Genomic DNA, 19,506 nt, shown 5'->3' with positions numbered 1-19,506 from the left:
TTTTTAGTTGTAATATATTTGTTATCAGTTCTCCTCTGACTGATTGTAAGGATTAATTAATGATTGTGTCTGCAAAGTATCAGCACATCCTCGAATACAAGGTTTTCTAAAGGTATTAAATATATATATTCACTGCTTTCCATTTGGTAGCTCCTGTTGTTTCAGAGAAAAAAAAAAAAAAAAACACACACACAACCCCCCCCCCTCCAAACCACAAAACTCCCCAAATCCACAAAACAAAATAAATACAAGTTCTTTAATCTTATTGCAGTATGTAGGTACTAAGTATCCTCTGCCATTACTATGATTGCTCACTCTACCAGAAATAACTCATATACTTGCATTTTAATCTGCATCTGGTTTGTATTCATGCATGATTAATTACTGTACAGATGGTTTATATTTAATGGGTTTCAATATTAAGAAATAAAAGACTAAATGATATATTAATTTTACTTTTTATGTATAAGCAGTATGTCAAGCACTCTCTGAAAGAGCGATATATAACTGAAGAAGGTATTATTCTTATGATGCTACTAAATTACAGAATGGTTGACATTTTATTAGCATATTTGGTAGTGAATTCAGATTTTGTTACAGAGAAGTTATGTGAGAAGTAAATATCAAGGAAGATTTATTTGCAGAATATAGTCAGTCCTGTGTTTTGATTTATGTAGGACCCCAAACAAGAAGGAGGTTTTAAACTGCTTGAGGCAGGGATTAAGAAACTTCTTTCTTTCTTCTTTAATCTCTGCACTGGTAAAGGATCTGGATTTATAATGCATCACTCATCCCATGCTGGCTGGAGGGCAGATAACATTGGTGCATGGTTTTTCAAGTCATCACAGGTCCTACAGTTGTCATTTCTTAGGCCCAAGGCATATCTGTAATACAAGGGAGAGGAATTGCTCACACTTCGGCATATATTCCCTTCTCAGACACCAGCCAACAGTGAGGGAAGGCGGCCGGAGTGGAGGCACCAGCCCTGCTTCAGAGCGTGGCCCTGGATGCTGTCTGACAGCAGGCACCAGCTGGCACCAGCCTGTACAGATCCGCACTTTCCTCCAAGGGACATTCTGAATAAAAACGTCTCTTTAGGTACATGGATTCTTTCCCCTGTAATTAAAACATGAAAAACATCAGGAAAAAAAAATCTGGTTTCCTTTAAAGTTTCAATATGAAATAAAACTATTTAAGCCTGGAATTATTCTCAGCATGCGAAAAAATAAGTATTTAATCTAAACAAATCACCTGGGCTTCCTTTAGAGTAAATGGAGAAAGACAGGAACCCCTATAGGATCCATCCTACCACCTTCTTTAGATACATACCTTGAAGGCATAAATCCTCCTCCAGAGGTACCTGCTGCTTTCCTTCGGTCATATGCAGCCCAGTTTCCCATATTAGGACAGGTGCCAGTATTTTAGGCAGCTGAAGTATACTGAGATGAATCCCATGCATAAAGAACTGGCCAAAATAATAAATTAAATCTTGCTACTTGTGTGTCTCTCCTCTTCTGCTTCTGCTCTAATTTCCTCAAGTGTATCTTATGCTTAAAGTGCAATTTCTCAAAGGTAAAGTCTGTGCATTTCTTGGCTTTCTACACATTGGGAGAATGGAACACTGAATAATAAAACCAGAATGAAGTATAAGCTTACAATAAAATAAGAGAAGTATTTGATTTGACAGATCTGATCACGAGAGAGCTAAGGACAGCAGAAGAGTACGCTGCAGAACTCGGGGCAGGCGTGGAGGGAGGACACCATGTCCTGCGGCCTCTTCACCTCCACATCCCACCAGCCAGCTGCTACTCCATACCTTGCATCCTGGAGCAAACAGCTACTTCAAAAATAGTATTTAACAATTGCTTAAAAGAGCTTTTCCACATTCCAGAACAATGTAAAGTCTATAATTCATGAGAAGCTTCTTCATTTTCTAACAGCCACAGCACCTCATGGTCCCCTTCACCTTCTGTGTGCAAGTCAGGTGTTTGAAGTCTTTGTTTTTTCCACCACAAACAAGAAATGCAATGTTAATTTGAATATTATCTCCCTGGCAGGCACAGCATTGCTGATAGTAGTCATCAACACTTCAGACAAAAAAGACAGAGCGAATGATGAACTGTACTGTTTAAACACGGTGTGATTTTCAAAGTGCTATTCAAGATACATATAGTCAAGACACAATATTGACTGTTATTTCCTAAGGTCCTGATATTTCCAAGCTGGCAGTACGACTGGCAGGATGAGAAGTTCGTCACATTCCTTGTGACAATCTTATCTTAGTTTACTCAGAACGGGTGATTTAATGCAGAACAACTGGACAAGGTTGTTTCTAGGAACCTTTTCACATTACTAAACAAAAGTGCTTGATATTTTTCACTTTTCATTGCTTTACTCGCCTATTAATCAGAAGTAATTATTCTCCCTAAGTACAAGAGAAAAATAGATTATTGCACATGACAACACAGCAAAGGGGACTAGACAGAAAAGGGAAAAAAAGGGAATATGCTCAGGCAGAAATAACTGAAGACACATACAAGGAAAAGGAAGCGAGAGTTTTTCCAACCTGCTCAAGGTGTCGCAGCCTGGTCTCCAAGGCTGCCCCTGGCCCCTCTCCCTCTCCCTCCCTCAAATACCACTCCTCCTTTGGCATGCCCAGCTCTTTTCTTGCACATAGCAAGATTTCCACAGCAGTTGGCTCTGCTACAGGTTTTGAAACACCAACAAAGACCCAGATGGAAGAAGTGCTTCACCCTGTGGTATTTGTTCCTACAAGATGTTGTCACCCACAGCTGCCCTGGGGCATTTTGCTGTGTCCCTGCTGACCTACCACAGGGGAACACACGAAAAGTACACCAACGAAAGTAGATTTACCCTCCCAAGCACACTCCACACTCTCTGGGTTGCTGGCTTTATTCAGCTCCATTAAGTCCACACACAAGTTTCCTCCATCATTATGAAGAGAAAATTGCATTTTGAGGCTTTAACAGAAGTGCTGTAGTATATATATGTAAACCCCATAACTGCAGGAATTAAACATGCACGTTTCTTTTCTAAAACAGGGTCTCCACTAAAAAATGGCTATTTTTAAAGACAACCATTTTTTTAAGTCATTTGTTAAATTACTTTCTTCAACAAAACAAAAACTGCAGAGTACACACAACACAGGCCAGATGGTATGGTCTGTCCAACTCTGCCAACAGACTGACTTGAGCAGCACGAATAGCAGTTTTTGAATTGGATTTACCTATACGCTTTCAAAGAATCAGTCATACTTTGTTCTAAAATATCAATCTATATTTTGGCAAACAACAGACCAAAGAAATTCCTTAGCAAACCAGGGATTAAAATTCTATTATAGCTTTAAAGTACAATTTGTATGAGAACAATACACACAGGAGCTAGGATGGTGGCAATGGTGTTTCACATAACAGCCACTATCCTGCAACATAAAATAATGAAGCTTCTCAGTGGAAAGCTTTTTCCAGCACAGTATCTGTTAATAGGGCATAACAGTGCTCTTATTCTGCTAATGGTCTCTGTACTGTTGAAAGTGCTAACAAAAGATTGTCCCATTTTTATTCACCCATATTTGTGGTAATGTTCTCTTTTAAATCTCTATTATTAGATTTTTCATACCTGTCAGCCTAAATTATCTTAAGTGTTTTTCTCTAGGTTAAAGGAAATTCTTCTATAAAGGTTAAACTGATGTTGTTTAGAAATTACCCTCAGCTCAGAAAATCTCGCTGGCCCCTGAAGAACCTTTGAGGCCAACTGGCTTAGAAACATTTTGTTACCAATGCAGAAACCTTCCATACTGTAGTCTGTTTGGGAATTAAGGTGTATTTTTTGGTTTGGTTTTGTTTTTGGGGGGTGTAATAAACAAAATTGTGTCCACTGGAGAACAGCAGCAGCAAGAACATCCACTGCAGAGCCATCAAAGCCTGCTGGTCAGAGAGCTCCCATGGGAGCCACCGGCTTCTGTTCTCCAGTCAGAAGCATGAAGTGAAACCAGCTCTTCCACTGTCAGGGGGAGCATCTGAACTACTTGTTTCTGAAACAGAAGAAGTCTGCTCTAATAGTTTCTCCTTATTTTTTACGAGAACCAAAAAATTTAAATATTTTGGTTTAGATTGACCTGAAATAAAACAATTTTGATTCATTTTGGTTAGCAAACCTGAGATGGACTGAAAACCACCTTTCTTCCTCATTACTTCACTGCTTGGAGGAAATGTTTTCTTTCTCACATAATTGGAAAACAGACGTAGCGTAAAAGCACTAGAAATCTGATGAAGTATATTTAGACTGAAATGAATAAAGCTGGACAGCGAGTGTGCTTCAGGAAGCTGTGGAAAGGTCTGCATGGGTATAATAACTGGGAGATTTGACGTTTTCTACCTGTGATCGCCAATGCACGTGATACAGATGGCGTCCGGCTGTGACCACAACAGCGCTCTCTCACACGGCCCCTCTCCCATGGTCACCCGAGAGGTCCCTGGTTGCAGAAGACAAACATGGGAGAGTGAACAGGCATTAGATGATCTAGCGCTCAGTCAAAGGCCTCAACAGCTACCCTTGCCTAGCTTGGCAATATAAACAACTAAACAGACAGTTTGGAGATTCTCTGTTTTCAGTCCCAAGTGAAATTCAATACAAAGGCTTCTGGGGAGTATTTAAATCTATCAAAATACATGTTAATTACCTAAAAGTATGGCAGAATGATGGCTGGCTGTCTATCAGCTGTTTAATTTTACCTGTGTCTATTCTGTAACAGGACAGATCTTGATCTTCCCAGGATCAAGAATATAGAAGTTCTGCTTTATCTTTCCCTCAAGTATGTAATTATACCAGATGGGAGAAAGTAGAAAAATTAATGTCTCCCTTCACTTTCCTGATCCCCCTTGTCATTTGGAAGGGAAGTGTTGTCATCAGCAGGCAGGAGCAGCTGGGTACAATGGAAACCCAGCCAAGCGCAGAAAGTGCCAGCAGCAAACCTGGAGAGAAGGAAATACCTCTTGCTTTCAAATGCTATGACTGAGGCAGTTCCTTCTTGGCAGAAGGCATCAGGAAGAAATATTTCCCTCGCTGACCATCTGTGCAGAGCACATTTCAACAGCAATCGGTTTGCTTGCACGTTGCCCATCCTTTCTCACAAGCCAGTTTGTGACCATCACCCCGAGCTCCCTGCAGCGGAGTTAAGGCAGAAGGTGTCTGTGAGCACCAAGCCCAGTGGCATTTCAGACTCTCCGCTGTATCTTGATGGGTATGCAGCCTGCAACACAAAACAGGGTAGAAAAGGACCAGAGTTTTGGGGAAGCCCAGGTCATTTTGAAGTTGGTGACTGAGAGGGAAGAGAAGCAATTGATCTAGTAAACCTGGCAGGGAAAAGACTTCATGTTTTGAGAAAGTCCACAGGTCTCACAGGGACCCAGACTGGCCAAGGAAGATGTGGAGAGAGCTGGGCTGGGGAGTACAGAGATGTTGAAAGCTGTAGCTGGAAGTTGCGGCTTAATCAGATGGACATGACAGAAGTGCCGTGTGCTAGAGTTGGGAAAAAAGTACTGCCACCCAGGAACAGAGGCTGAAGAAAACAAGGCTTACCAGGGCTGCAGGGTCTCCACTCACTGCATGGGCAGGTCTATGCAGGAACACGGCGTCTTTTAGAACAGTTGGGATGCAATGGACCTAGTGCACATCTTGTGGTGCTCACCTAGGAGTATCTGGTCCCCTTCAGACTGCCTTGCAGACGTGTCCTAAAAATTAATTGAAACCCTGGTGATTGCCAGATTACACTTAGACTAGATAAAGCTTAATTAACAGTTGTTATCTTTGCTAGGTTCAGCTCTCACCAATCGTATTAAAATTGCCAGGGAAACCAACTGGCATGGTTAAAAAAAAAACAAAACAAAACAGACCGCACAAAACAAAAACCACCAAAACAGGGAGTTAACGTTCTTTGTTATTAAAACCAAAAGAATATTCTTGTAAAGCAAAACCTTCCTAGCAATTTGCCAAGATTTTCTTACAACCTGCTGGGCCTGGCAGAACATCAAGGGACAATTTTCAAGAAAACTCTGAAGATTTATTTATTTCAGAGCCCAATGAACCAAATGTGCATACTTGCCTGCAAAGATTTCACAATAAATTTGGGGAACCTTGCTTTTCTGATTAAGCATCAACTTAGATGTGTGCTACTAGTATATAGGTAACACCACAAGGGTCACAACAACTTGAGAAGTTTTGATAAAATATTAGTAAGACTATGTCAAATTTATTATCTATGAATATCCTAGCATCAAAGCAGCTCTCATATGGCTTATCCAGACCTCTTCCAAACCCTGTTTTTTAAGCAATTAACAAATAGCAATACCTTTCAACTCTATCAAAGGCAAATCATTCACATCACGCCACTATGCCAGCCAACACTGTTCTCAACTAGGCAGCCCTGCAGAAGCCCAAATCCTTCATACCATACAGGTTTTTAAGACTAGTGATACTTTTCAAGACTAAGCCTTATGCTGGGACACTTGTAGCAAAGGAGTAAAAAAAGATTATTTATTAATACAACTGCAAATAAACATTGAGAAACCTATTTATTAATGGTCATCTGTTTTTTCACGAACCAAAGAATGGAAAACAGGATATTAAAATCAAAGAAATACTGAATGTCACAATGTACACTAGGGTGTCTTTGTTTCCTGATAGTTTTTGGCCTTGTCCTGAGCATTTAGACAATTCAAGAAGCCAGTATGTGAAAGGATTAGTGTTTTTATGCAACTTAATCAATTATCAGAATATTTCTGTTTTGTAATCATGATCTAATTACTAAAAATAGCCAAGTGGTGATAGATCAGGATTTATTACTAACCTGACATTTGTAATCTAGACAGGAATTCAGCTGAGTGACTGATGTTCCCCTCCTCCCCACACCATACAATCTATCAACAACATATAGCAAATCTCTGCTGAATGAAAGACACAGCTTCGAATTAGTTATCTGTCTACACCAAACAATTTAAATTCTTGGGGAAAAAAAAAAAACAAACAACAACAAAACCCACAACAAACCAAGGTTACATTGTAGCATTTTAACTGCAGCACTTCACTGAGTACAGTTCTTAGCCCAGCTCCCCTGTGAGTGAAGTATGAGCCTCGTTAAGCAGCTGTTCTAAATTGCATTTTAAATGTTATCTATGTCACATATTTTCAAAAGAAGAATTAGAATTAATATCCCTTAAACAATTCATAGTGGTAAATAATTTGGGATCCAGTATTAAAACAGTGGCCATTTTGTAAAACAGTGTTGTTCTATTTACACAATGAATTAACAGAAAACAGGATTGTTTCAGATAGCTTAAGTAGCTTTAACATATTTTTCCTTTTGGTGAACTGGACTGTTCTGCCTTGTGAGACTCTATGAAAAAGAAGTTGTCAAGAAAACCAGAAGCAAGATTGAGTTGGAAAAACTATGTAAAAGATTAGTGATCCATGCCTCCTTTCATTTATTTAAACTGACTACTGATGCACCAAGAAAATGGAAGACTGCAAATAAATACCACCACAATGATGACAGCCACTTGCATTACTGCATTGCCACTCCTGCCCACGGAGGGACGGTAACACTGCCCAGGTTTTGGGCAAGTAACCAGCAGCTCTGGACACAGGAGTTGCCACCGTAGTGACGGATAGCGTGAGCTGATGGTGGGATTGCAAGCTCCTGCTCCTTGGCTGGCGGCTGCCTCCGATGAGGCCTCACCAGCCTGCACCTCCACCCTGACTGGCAGGGTGTCCCTTCACTGGACAGACAGATGTACATGTGGTGATCTGTGACTCCACAAACCGGTTTCAAGCATTAGCTAAAGTGGGGGACGTACAAACGCCGAAACACTCCTGCCATCTAACAGCTCCACCGCCGAAGGGGCGGGCGCCAGGCACAGCCGCCCTGAGGTAACACGGCGGGACCAGCGGCCGGGCGGCAGCGCGCAGGGCGCCGCTCCGAGGGCGCCGCTCCGAGGGCGCTCGCGGTTCACCCAGCACCTCCCTGCACGGCACAAGACGGGCGCTGGCAACCAACAACGCGACTCGGGCACGGCGGCGTCCGGCTCCCCCCAGCGCTCGGCGAGGGCCAGGCAGGCAGGAGCGCCCCTTCCCGCGGCCTCGTCTCGCCCGTTCTGCGAGCGTGGTTCTTCCTGATTGGCCGAGGGCACCTCCCGCCGCCATAGCCGCTCTGGGCCCTGACAGCCGACCCTCATCTCCCCACACCGGCATCCCTCCCCGCCCTCATTGCCCCCTAACGGCAACAGCTACCACCGCTCACCCTCCAAATCTCCCAATCCCTCCAGTCCCCCCTCCCCGGACTAATTTTCTTTCCCTCCACCCCCTTTCCAGCCACTCCCACCCCCTCATTTTCATATTCGCTCTTCTGCACCTGAGTCTCCTCCTCCTCTTTCCTAAATGCCACCTCGATGCCTCCACGTTCCGGTAAAGCGGCTGCTCGCTGCCCTTCGCCTCGGCCTCGCCTTATCCCCCCGCGCTGCCCCCCTCCCCTGCCGCCGCCCCGGGTCCCCCCGGTCACCCCCGCTGCCCGACCGCTTCTCTCGCTCTTTCTCGGGAACAGCTTCAACGCGCCTTTCCAGCCGTCGCGAAGCACCTGTGCAGGCGGCTGTAGAGCAGCAGACGGGGCTCGGGTTTGGTCCCGAGGTGCTCTAGCCGGGTTTTTAGTCTTGTCTTATGTACCTTGCATACGGCTTCCAGCACGGTAACGCTGAGGGGTGTTGGAGCACAGGTGGGAGATCTCCGCATGTTTACATCTGCTCCTCTTGCTTGGTCTTCCTACTGTCTTTAGTATCAATGTGTTCCACAGCCTAATGTTACTGGGATTATTTTTTTTTTTCTGTCCTGCTTCATTTGTGGTTTGCGAAAGTGTACGGATATGAGACATCTTATGTGATTTCCCTTCTTTGCGCACATCAAGGGACATCATAAATCACCAGCGTTAAAAAATGCTGGGCTTTTTGGCAGGGCAGCTGTATTTTTACATAGATGACTGCACTCAATTCTCAGGGCGCTTTGGGGTCTTGTTAAACACCATAGTCAAACAAATGTGTATGAAGCAGCAGCTGGGGAGCAGCCCCTTGGCCTGCCTGCCTGGCTTGCAGTTGACAGCTGGATTTCTTCCCCCTTCCCTGCTCCCTTCAGGCTCTCAAAGGTAATTTGGCAGGTGCTCATAGGCTACCACCACTGAGGTGTGATCAGGAGAGTAGAAAACGAGCATGTAGCGATGTAAGGACAGGAGCACAGTTTGAAATAGAGTAGTCTGGTACTTGATGGATGCAGAATGATCACTGTTCTGTCACTTCAGTGCAGTCAAACATATAATGGCAGTGTAATGCACAGTGTTGTCACTATATAATTTTCTCTTTTTCTTACATTCTGAAAAATATATACTGTATTTGCCCTCAAAATCCTGTGGAGACATCTGTAGTTAAAAATATGACTGTAATGCTGCAAGCGGTTTTGTCCCATGCCACTTCTCCTCCATAAGAGGCATCTCAAGGCGGCGTCAAGCACTAATGCCAAAACGGTTTTTGTCTGTGAGCGGATTGGACTGCTTTAGTTCATAGCCTGTGAGAACATCTGCTGAGCATCTCTGATGCACAGCTAATAACCAGATATGTCGGTTGCTCTTTTCAGGCCTCAGTGCTGAGAGCGTTTCAAGGGAAAATAAGGCTTAGGCAGCGAAATCCCTGGCTGCTGAATTATACCCTACAACCACTGGCATGTCAATATAAGAGCTTTAAGTGCTATAGCTAAAGCTGTCTGCTGTTTCTGAGATGAGGGGAAAAATGTACAGATAAATGTATTTTCTGCCTGGTTATTTATCTCTTGTAGGATCGTTCTCCCACCCTCTTCTTCTTTCTGACTCTCCAATCCAGTTGTTATTCTAGTTGCCAAAATGATCAGACAGATCAGAATTCAGTGAGAACACTGGTGTATTGCTGCATCTTCCTTCCTTCCTTGAAACCCTCTGTCTGCCTATCCCTAAAAAGCAAAAAAAAATATTTGAATCTGTTTGTACTACTTTATGGTTTTTAGGTTCCTTTCATTCTCAAGTGCTGTAGATTCCAAAACGAAGTTGTTTTATTCAAATTGGCATGCTACTTGAGACTACTTGGATCTGCTTTTTCCTCTAAGCCATTAAAAAGAGCAAATCTGTATTAACGTTGTGGAACTCATAACTTTCTATGTTTCTGGTGTGTGGATTTTATCTGCTTGCCTCATTATAAAAAATGGTGGTCTTCAGTCTCTCCTTTCTGATCTACAAATCTAAGTGTTTGGTATAATGCTTTTATTTTTTAAAAATCTTATGTGGAGCACTTTTCTTTGAATAATTTTGATGTCACTGAAGATGTCAGTACTTCTCAAAAGATGTTGGAGAGCCCCTTTTATGGCTGTAGGAAGATGTCTGGGTTGGGTCAGCCAGCTGTGGACTTGGGGGCAGAGTGGCAGTACCATGATGTAACCCTGTTGCAACTGCAAGTCTGTTTTGATAGCAGGGCAGTTGTGAGGAGTACAGGGAACACCAACACAGATGAGAATGAATTGCTGTAATCTTAAAGAAAAATCTGGAGATAAACTAATAATGTTCTTATTAAGGGGTGAGGTGTTTGGTGAGAGGTGGTGCCTTTTTATTAGCTCCACAGAGAAAAGAACAGATATTTTGGGTATAAATAGCCCTCTTTTTTTCACTCCGGTACTGAAGACTGGCTTGTGAGCTTAAAATCTGTTTTACCCCACTATTACAGCCCACTGCCTTAAAACATTTCCCCTCATAGTTAACCTGAAAGAAGATAATTGCCTCTTTTAAAACATTGTCTGCTTTTATATTCATAGCATCTAAAATAGTATTACCACTGCAAGCCAAGTTACAGTTATTTTCCAATATGTTTTTGGAGACATTGATATACATAATTTTAAACCAGCACCCAGTAGCTCGCAGCTTCACAAATTCTTCCCGATATCCACTTTCCCTCTTCGGAGCAGCATGTTCGTTCTGTTCGGATGTTGCTGTGCGGGTGGCTCTGGACTCCGGCGCTGCAGGAAGCCCCGGACACCTGAAGGCTCCGCCGCGGGGCTGTGTGGGGAGCGGAGCTGCGGCCCGTGCTTCACGGCTCCAGGGATCGGCTGTTCCCGGCTCTGAGGGGCCGCCGCCGCTCCCTCCGAGCCGTGTGGGCGGGGAACAACGACCATTTTTTCCACATAGAAGTATTTTTGCCGATTCCTCCCTGCCGCTTCCCGGCCGCCGCGGGGGCTGGCGCCGCGTGCCCGTGAGCGGCGAGCATGCGCGCAGGCGGGGCGGGCGGGGCGCCGCCGCCGCCGCTCCCGTCGGCCTGTGCCTCCCGCCGGGCGTCGGCGGCGGAGCCAGCCCGCCGCGGGCCACGCGCGCTGCCATGGTCAGCGCGGCGGGCGCCGAGCAGAGCGTTGCGGCTGCTCCCTCCTTTCCGGACTCGCCCGCGGCGCTGGGTAACGGCGAGAGAAGCGAGAGGTAGGGGAGGGCGGGGGTGAGGTGATCGGTGCGGCCTGTCCTGTCCCGCGGCTGCCCGGTGCCCGGCTGCGGGCCTGCGCCCGCCTCAGCGCGGCGGCGGCGGCGGCCGGGAGCGCCCGCGGCCCGCACCGGCGTGTGGGCTCCTAGCTGGCGGCCGCCTCCCGAGCCTCCCTCGGCATGGGCGTCCGGGCGGCGCTGGGTGCGAGGCCCCGGGAGGGTGTTCGGGCGTGGGTCGGCTCCGCGGTGTGGAAGTGGGTGTCCAGGCGTGCACCGGTAGCGGCTTCGCTTCCACGTTCTCTGAGTAAGAGAGAAGCGCCCGAGCCCCCCAGGTGGGTCTGGGTTGAAGTCGCTTTGCGTGGGTGCTCTGGTCTCAAGTGGCGTTTGTGCTGTACTTTTTCCTTTTCTTAGCTTGTAATAATATATGTTTTTTTAAAAAAAACGTAATCGATGTTTGAATTCATAACATGATATTTTCGTAGCGATGGATTCCAAATTTTATACTTGGTGTTTCTGAGGTAGTTATGTTGAGATGGGCAAGGGGGAATATACCAGATGGCTGTCTCACTTTGTAATGGAAAGTGAGTCTGTGTATTTGGGATCAAAGAAACAAGTGAAGAAATTGGGTGCTCCTAGCTAGATTACAGAAATCTGTGCACTCACCGATGCAGAATGATTTAGAAAGTTTCTTGATAAAGTACTCAAATGCTCTAGGTTTACCTGGTGCCTCTTTGTGGTGTGCTGCTCCACATGTGATAGCGGAGAAGACGCAGGGAAAACAACGTGTTGCTAAGCTGACCTCAGTGCTGTCTGTGTAACACAGCAGGCAGCCCCGTCCCGTTTGCTCTGTGATAATGTTATGGCTCCAGTCATTGTGTCCAAGTAGCTGCTTTGCCGTATCTGTGCTCCTAAGTTTTGCAACTTCTCCTTAAGGTACTCTGAGTGGAGTTAAGATGATTCTTTAAAACACAGTTATATAGTGTAGTAAGGACACAACCTTGCTTCCCTGATTTTTTTTTTTTTTTTTTAAATGCCATATAACCAAACTTCTGTTAAGCACCTGTGTTCTCTGCCTGCTCTAACTGTGGTTCATTTGGATCCTCTACAACACACAGGGTATCATTTAGTTGGTCTCTGCAGGCTGACTTGACTGATGCTCCCAACAAGATAGATTGTGATTCTGCACATGTGAACTTACATTTCCAGTAAAGTATAGTCCTTGGTTACTGCACAGTACAAAGCCTGCTCAGCACCAGGGAGCAGTAGAGCAGGGAGTAGCTCTCAGGTAATTTCACTAGGCCACACTGGAGGCTTGATGTGCTTTTGAAATGGGCGAGATGAGTTACCAGATTTTTTTGTACAAGACAATGATGAGGAGGATTCACATGGTCGGCAGTGTAGGTTAGTTTGCCTGCCTTGGTGTCTTTAAATAGGGAGGGATAATATGACATAGTCTTAGAGTGCAGTAAATGCACAATGGTTTTTGTAGCTTCAGAAATTCTGGGCAAAGTGCAGCATTTCCTCAGAAGGAAGACAGCAGTGCCAGCTTGTTAAAACATGCAGCATATTGGCAGGACTGTGTTATGAGCATATTTGCATGATTTGGAAACAGTTTAAGACAGTAGTTCCTGGGCAGGCTGCTTCTTTTGGCATACTGGTGCTTAGTGTATTGGCAACTCCAAGCAGGGCAAAGATCGCCTCATAGACAAAAAGGATTCTGAAGGATGGAGCTAGGATTTGATTTGCTCTATTTGCTTTGGGGGGCATTTTTATAGAGGAAAAAAAAAATGCAATTTTTATTATTACTTTAACATTTTACAGCTGTAAAAACACAAAATGCACTTTTTTTCCTTTAGTATATAGCGTGTTCCCACATTGGCTCAATACAGGAGCCCTGAGAAGTTTGATGTCCTCCCGAGTTTATGCAGCCTATTAGATATTTTCTGGTAGGTCAATGACTTCCATGCATTGTCAGGTCTGTTTAGCAAGCTTACTTTAGAACTGAGTTTGGTTGTTTTTTTTTTTTTTTAATTTAAAATTGAATATATCCAATACTAATAACAATTTAATTGACAAATTAATCATAGTAATTAAATGGTGAATGTGCTGGATGTGGCTGCAGTGTAAGCAGCAGTGAGCAGGCCAGTTTTAAGTTTTCTTGAAGCAAGAGTGACCATTCATATTTCTTAGGTTTAAATTGTCTTATTAATGCTTTATAGTTATAGCCAGTCAATTTGAGCAATGTTGCTTCTGTCTTTTAATCACAATCATTTATTCTCAAATCAGAGGGAATATATGAAGGAGGAGGTGGAAGAGTGTGCTGAAGATGAGGCGACTGAATCGGAAGAAGACTTTGACTTTGATGAAAGAATTGGATGCTTTTCCAAAGGTTCCTGAAAGCTACGTGGAGACTTCAGCTACTGGAGGCACAGGTAGGCCTTATTAAGATGCTGATGTGATTGATGTTGGCTGTTAGCTCAGTCTAGCATGCTCTGGGAGTAGAAGTTTCAATAGGAGGAAGACAGGCATCTGTGTTCATTTGAATCTACCCAAAATTGGTTTCTTGATTTCTTTTGTGGGCTGATAGAGCTCATCTGCTTAAAGACAAGGCATAGTATCTTATCCAAATAGATGAATCGCAAGGGAGGTTTTTGTGTAAAACTGGTGAGACTGAAACCAATGTAGAGGTTTGAGGTAAAAACTTCTAGCCAGTTATCACTGGAAGTTCGCTGTACCAAGGCCGTATTAAAATACTCCAATTTGTTGTCTCATTAAACCTTTTCTCTGTGTCAGGTTTCTGAGTGATGCTGTGTCAGCATGAGCTGAAATTCAGGTTGTGTTTCATAAAAGAGGAAAAACATTCTCCAGTGGTGTCTAAGAGCTGGCTAAGTTAAACAACGGATGAAGAGCAGCTCTCTAAAGCTTTTTGTCTTGAAGGTGTAGTTGATTTTAGGAGTAAGGAAAGCCCTTTGAAGAGCTAAACACTTTACTCCAGGGCATGTGCTTGTATTGTCCTTCTTAGTCACTTGAGCTTCTTTCAAAAAACTGTAGCTGTAAGAAGTACCTTTTCTGTATGTATCTGAACAGAAAATTGTGCCTGTAAGTTGGGTTGGGTTACAGTCTGATCTGGAAACGGTGACTTCGTCTGTTGGACTACTGGAATTGTTTGCAGTTAGATGGGGAACTGCTAGCAGTTTGAAATGGAGGACAAAAATCTCTCATGTGATTGTTTGAAACTCAGTTGAATAAAAAGTACAAGAAGCAATTGCAATCTGTAGATAAGCCTTTGAAGTCATTACACCACTTGTAGTGTAGAAGTAAATATCACAAGGATCTGTATTACTTTGCTACATTTCCTGAATTGCACTGTTAATAATTAAAGGATTATTGTACATAAAATAATCTCTAAAAGCTGGTTAAATAACTCTTTGTTAAAGTTAGTCCCAGTTCCTGAGAAAGCAAGTGAGTTGTTAACAATAAATGCTTAAAAATTCCTATTTTTGTGTTATTGCATCAGAGAACTTCACTTTGGTGAAGGGGTGCCTTAAGGATTTCTCAACACCAGAAGTTACTTTAGCATTCTTTGGTTTATCCCAGTAATCTTTATAAATGACAGTATAGGATTGTCTTATTCTATGCTGTTATAAAACTCAAATGTAGTATTCCTGTCACATTCAGGATTCAAGTGCCAGGCTTACATTCTGGTGTTATAGGAATGCCAAACATAGCAAGACACTATTCTCAGACTTGCAGTGCCTTAAAACCCGTTGCAGAAGAAGTACTGGTGTCTTGAAAGGGCTGAGACTCCAGCTGAGGGCTCGGAGAGCCTTCAGAAAAGAGGATCTGTCTTTGGAAATTCTACAGACTTTATTTTCTTGTTCAGATCCAGCAATACCTTTGCTCAGAATTACCCATAAAGCAGCTATGGCTCTATTTGTTTCCTCATGTTGGGAAAGACAGTGTGGCTCCAGCTTTCCTCCTGCAGTAGGATAGACAGTGCTCCAGCTTTCCTGGGCTGAGTCTGGCCTGCTGGAAATGGATAACCAGCATAATTAGCTGATTAGTGCATCTGCTTTCACAGTGTGCATTGCTGTGAAGGTTTTCATATGTCTGATGGCTACACAACTTCAGCAGAAAGCTAGGACTTGAAATGTTGCTGATCAATGCAGCAGTCAGTGCTGCAGCCAGTGGCTTCTTTCTGGATCCTGTAGGACCATTGCTTCGTGTCCCTGCTGCAGACCACTGTGTAGTCAGTCAAAGTCCATCAACAGGCTTGTTTTTTCTCAAGCTGCCCTTCACAGAATCTGTAGAAATACTCCCCAGAATGCAGATATAAAACACATACTGCTAATAAGCTGTACAAATCACTACTGTGCTCCATAACTGAAGTTTCTTTTCAGCTTAACAAAAGTCATGATTTAATAAAAGGGGTGTAGCAGGCACTTCTGTGCATCTGTTACTACATTTCTGACTATGTGCAGCAGGATAATATTCCCTTTGCATTGTACAAGGTTGTGAGTGTGATGAATAGGCATCTTTGGAGATAAGTGAGGCACATATCCTGTTAAAATACACCATTTAGTTTTCTTCCTAAAAATAATTTCATATCAGTTCATCACTTATTTAGTTGTTGGTAGAATGGATAGCTATGTGTTACTTATCTCCAGAGGAAGAATTGTTTGAAATATTGAGGTGGAAGTCCTGACTGTACATCTAACCGCAAGTAATACAACAAGGACACCTTTTGCAAAGTGGACAACACATATAATGCATATTATTTCTCTTGTCTGATAGCTTCTTGGCTCTAAAACTACATATATAAAAGAAGCGTTATAAAAACTTAGGTTGTAGGCAAGTGGAGGCTTGAAGGGACTTCAAGGTGTACCTTCTAATTTCACTCTTGAATTTAGGATTGAATTTGCCTAGACAGTGATTTGTGGGCACTTTGTTTTATGTGCAGAGGAGGATCTATCCTGTTAAATCTTCCATAAAGGGATTTCACAATCTTCCCATCATTCTAGGATTTGACTGTACTTAATGTAAAAAGTTCTTTCTTGATGCAAAGGTCAGACTTGTTCTTTTCCCCTTCTATGTAAAAACAAATACTGTAGATACGAAGATATTTCTCTAAGAGCAGTTTCTGGATTTATAAATCGAATATACCAGTATTTTACTGGTAATGCTTAGATTCTGGAATGTTAGAATTTTGTTGTGCTTGTGTTTCTGAATAATATTTCTCACAATCTAAACTTCTTTTTTCTTTTGACCACTCAGTTTCTCTGATAGCGTTTACGACGATAGCTTTCCTGACTATAATGGAGTTCACGGTGTATCGGGACACATGGATGAAATATGAATATGAAGTAGACAAGGATTTTACTAGGTATTTTTTTATTAATTATAATTACTTTTAAAATTTTTCTGCATTTCAGGAAGAAATACATTTGAAATGTTCATGTGACTTGGAAGCAATTTATGGTGGAAATTAAAAACTAAATACTAAAGGGACTTGATTTTTCTTCTGTTGATTGATTTGGATTTTTTATTTTCTGGAATCTACAAATAAGAAAAATTGAGATTGCTGCAGTGAAGAAGTCTAAATAGTGTAGATTTGTTGGTGGAGTCCCTTGAGGAATTATTTGTTAACAATTCAGAGGACGTTGTAATACATAGCTCCACATCAGCTTTGTAAAGCCACCAGCTTCACATGATGCTTACTCTAGCTCATACAGTTAGTATATCGCCATTATACTTTGTGCTGCTGGAGATGAACCTTAAGCACTCAGAACTCTGACTGCGTTATCTAGAGATTGCTGCTGATCTTGTCTTCAGTTATGGCCTTTGAGATCAGCTGAAGATGCATTTGCTGTTGGTTTCATGTGCTTGTCTGGACTGCTCTCCTTTCTTCCTGATGTGGTCAGGCACCTGTGAGTCCTTGTGAAGTTAATGGAGAGTCTGTGCACTGAACACCTTTAAATATCATGTGTCTGAAACTGAAATAATTTTAAAAGCTGTTTGACTAGTTGCTGTGGTAACAAGCTAAAAATATGTATATTAATTGGATGTCTTGAACAGCAGAAATACCAAAGGTTTCTGTAGTAAAAAAACCCAACAACAACAGAAAAACCCAAACCAACAAGAAATTTAAGGGAGATGCATTAAAAACTCGATTTAGATTAAATCCATTCAGACAGATGGGAGTTTCACATTCAGGTCATTGCTAAAGTAGGTTCTTTCCCTAGTGAAGCTATTGCATGGGAAGGACAGTCTAGAGGTTAAGAGACTATTATGGGGCTTGGGAGACATCATGCCGTAGATTTTCCAGTTTGATTGCGGGTTTATCAGTCAGCCTGCAGTTCTGTGACAATTTAAACCAATGGCAATGGGTACCACTGTAACTGCTTTTCTCCTGTCTGCTGGCTGTGTCTGATCTCAGGTTGAGCCAGTGTTTGTTTGTGGTCAGCTAAGTTCCCAGAAGATCCCTGAGAATTTATTCATTATAGTTTAAATTACTTTTGTGAAACTAACATGAAAACAAGAAATACCCAGAATATTGGGGAATGCCATACAATCAGACTTTTGGCGTGATGGAGTGTTTTCGGATTTTTTTTTTCCCCCTACTCAATGGGAAGAACTGTGTTTCACCTACCCTCATTATAGAAACATTCAGGGTAAAGAACATACAAGGCATTTAGCTATTATAATATAGGAGCATTTTTGAGAAAAAAACTATTTCTAGAAGCATTGCTAGCAAAACCAACAATCTTTTTGACATTGCAGTGTTTTCTGGGAAGTGGTTTTAGCAGCCTCCCAGCCTGATCCTGAATGTCACTGTACTGAAGAATTCTGGTTAGGATTGGAAATACAGTATCCTGTCTTAAGGACAAAACAGGAGGAAAGTGGTCAAATATTTACTCAGGTTTAGATTTGTAACTCCTGCATAGCCCTAATCCATTGCATTCTGTGGAATTTATTGCACTGTTGTGTGGAAAAAAAAAAGTAAACTATTGAAAAAACTGTACTTAGTGACAAACTCTTGGGCCAGTAGCATTTCAAAAAAATGTTAGGAGTTTCATGGTAAACTTCAACATGGAAATCTGGTGGTTTTATCTCTAAGTTACGAGTGGTCATCAGTGCTTTCATAATTAAAAGTCTGCATTTGTTTGCAAAAATTTTAAACGGCCTAAATTTATATTTATTGGTGTAAATGTTATTTGGCAGTGTTTCTGCAAGTAGTCTGAGAAGTTTAGTAGTATATCTCTTGCTACTTGTCCTCCATATTACTTATATAACTATTTGCCTTTTTTTTTTTTTTTTCCAGTAAGTTAAGAATCAACATAGATATTACGGTTGCCATGAGGTGTCAATGTAAGTATTCCATCAGTTAAAGTTTTGAAACACTTTAAAGGCTCTTCAGAATATGCATTTGCTTATACTGTAGTTGGATATTGTTCAAAATATTCTAACACTGAATTTTTTTGTGATCTTGATGGCATGTAGTGATCTTCATGGTATATGACTCACTGGAAGAACTGGTAGGAGATGTGAAGAAAAATATTTATGCCATCTTGTTCACATCTCGCAGAACTTTGCTTTGTCTGTCAGGACAAAAACCCGATCTGTTGTTGCAGTCTCTCTCTAGCTGGAGTAATCTAAAAGCTCACAGTGAGGTAGAACTCAGCAGCAGGAATTTATCGCAACTTTTATTTATTTATGAACTTGGCAAATATTAATCTAGTCTATTGTTTAACAATACTAGAACCCTCAGGTGATTTCATCCTTCCAATGAACATATGTATGCCTTCCCTTTTAAAGGCAATACTTAGTGTTCTTTTCAACCACTGTTTGTGGTTTTGGTCATCCTGGACTGAGAAGGAGAAAGAATACTGCTACCAGGAATGTAAGCAAGTCTTAAGACTCACTTTTTTGGCTAGATTCAATCTTGCATTAGTTTTATGGTACTA

General features: G+C 42.3%; 1 protein-coding gene and 1 long non-coding RNA gene across 4 annotated transcripts in view; one reads left to right on the top strand and one right to left on the bottom strand.

Annotated features, from left to right (window-relative positions):
• Positions 1–535: 535 nt before the first annotated feature.
• On the bottom strand, positions 536–9,188 carry LOC139826936 (uncharacterized). 2 transcript variants are annotated; one of them, XR_011737068.1, is made up of 5 exons: positions 8,737–9,188; positions 5,602–5,753; positions 5,013–5,272; positions 4,399–4,495; positions 536–884 (listed from the first exon to the last, which is right to left on the bottom strand). It is a non-coding gene; the product is annotated as an uncharacterized lncRNA (long non-coding RNA). The 2 variants fall into 2 exon arrangements; XR_011737069.1 differs by lacking the exon at positions 8,737–9,188 and adding an exon at positions 7,875–7,948.
• ERGIC2 (ERGIC and golgi 2) overlaps positions 8,459–19,506 on the top strand; it is a 27,964-nt gene continuing 16,916 nt past the window's right edge. Inside the window, exons 1-4 of one of the 2 annotated variants that reach the window (XM_065840181.2) lie at positions 8,459–8,481; positions 13,829–13,974; positions 16,817–16,925; positions 18,864–18,910. In XM_065840181.2, the coding sequence (XP_065696253.1) occupies positions 13,869–13,974; positions 16,817–16,925; positions 18,864–18,910 (262 nt within the window). In that variant the 5' untranslated portion in view covers positions 8,459–8,481; positions 13,829–13,868. Of the gene's footprint in view, positions 8,482–11,387; positions 11,546–13,828; positions 13,975–16,816; positions 16,926–18,863; positions 18,911–19,506 lie in introns of those variants that run through there. The other variant, XM_065840171.2, reaches the window with a different exon arrangement.

This window comes from Patagioenas fasciata, chromosome 1, assembly GCF_037038585.1.
Source record: "Patagioenas fasciata isolate bPatFas1 chromosome 1, bPatFas1.hap1, whole genome shotgun sequence".
Lineage (NCBI taxonomy): Eukaryota > Metazoa > Chordata > Aves > Columbiformes > Columbidae > Patagioenas > Patagioenas fasciata.
The sequence above is the reverse complement of the archived record's forward strand: the minus strand, read 5'-3'. Positions and strand labels throughout refer to the sequence as shown.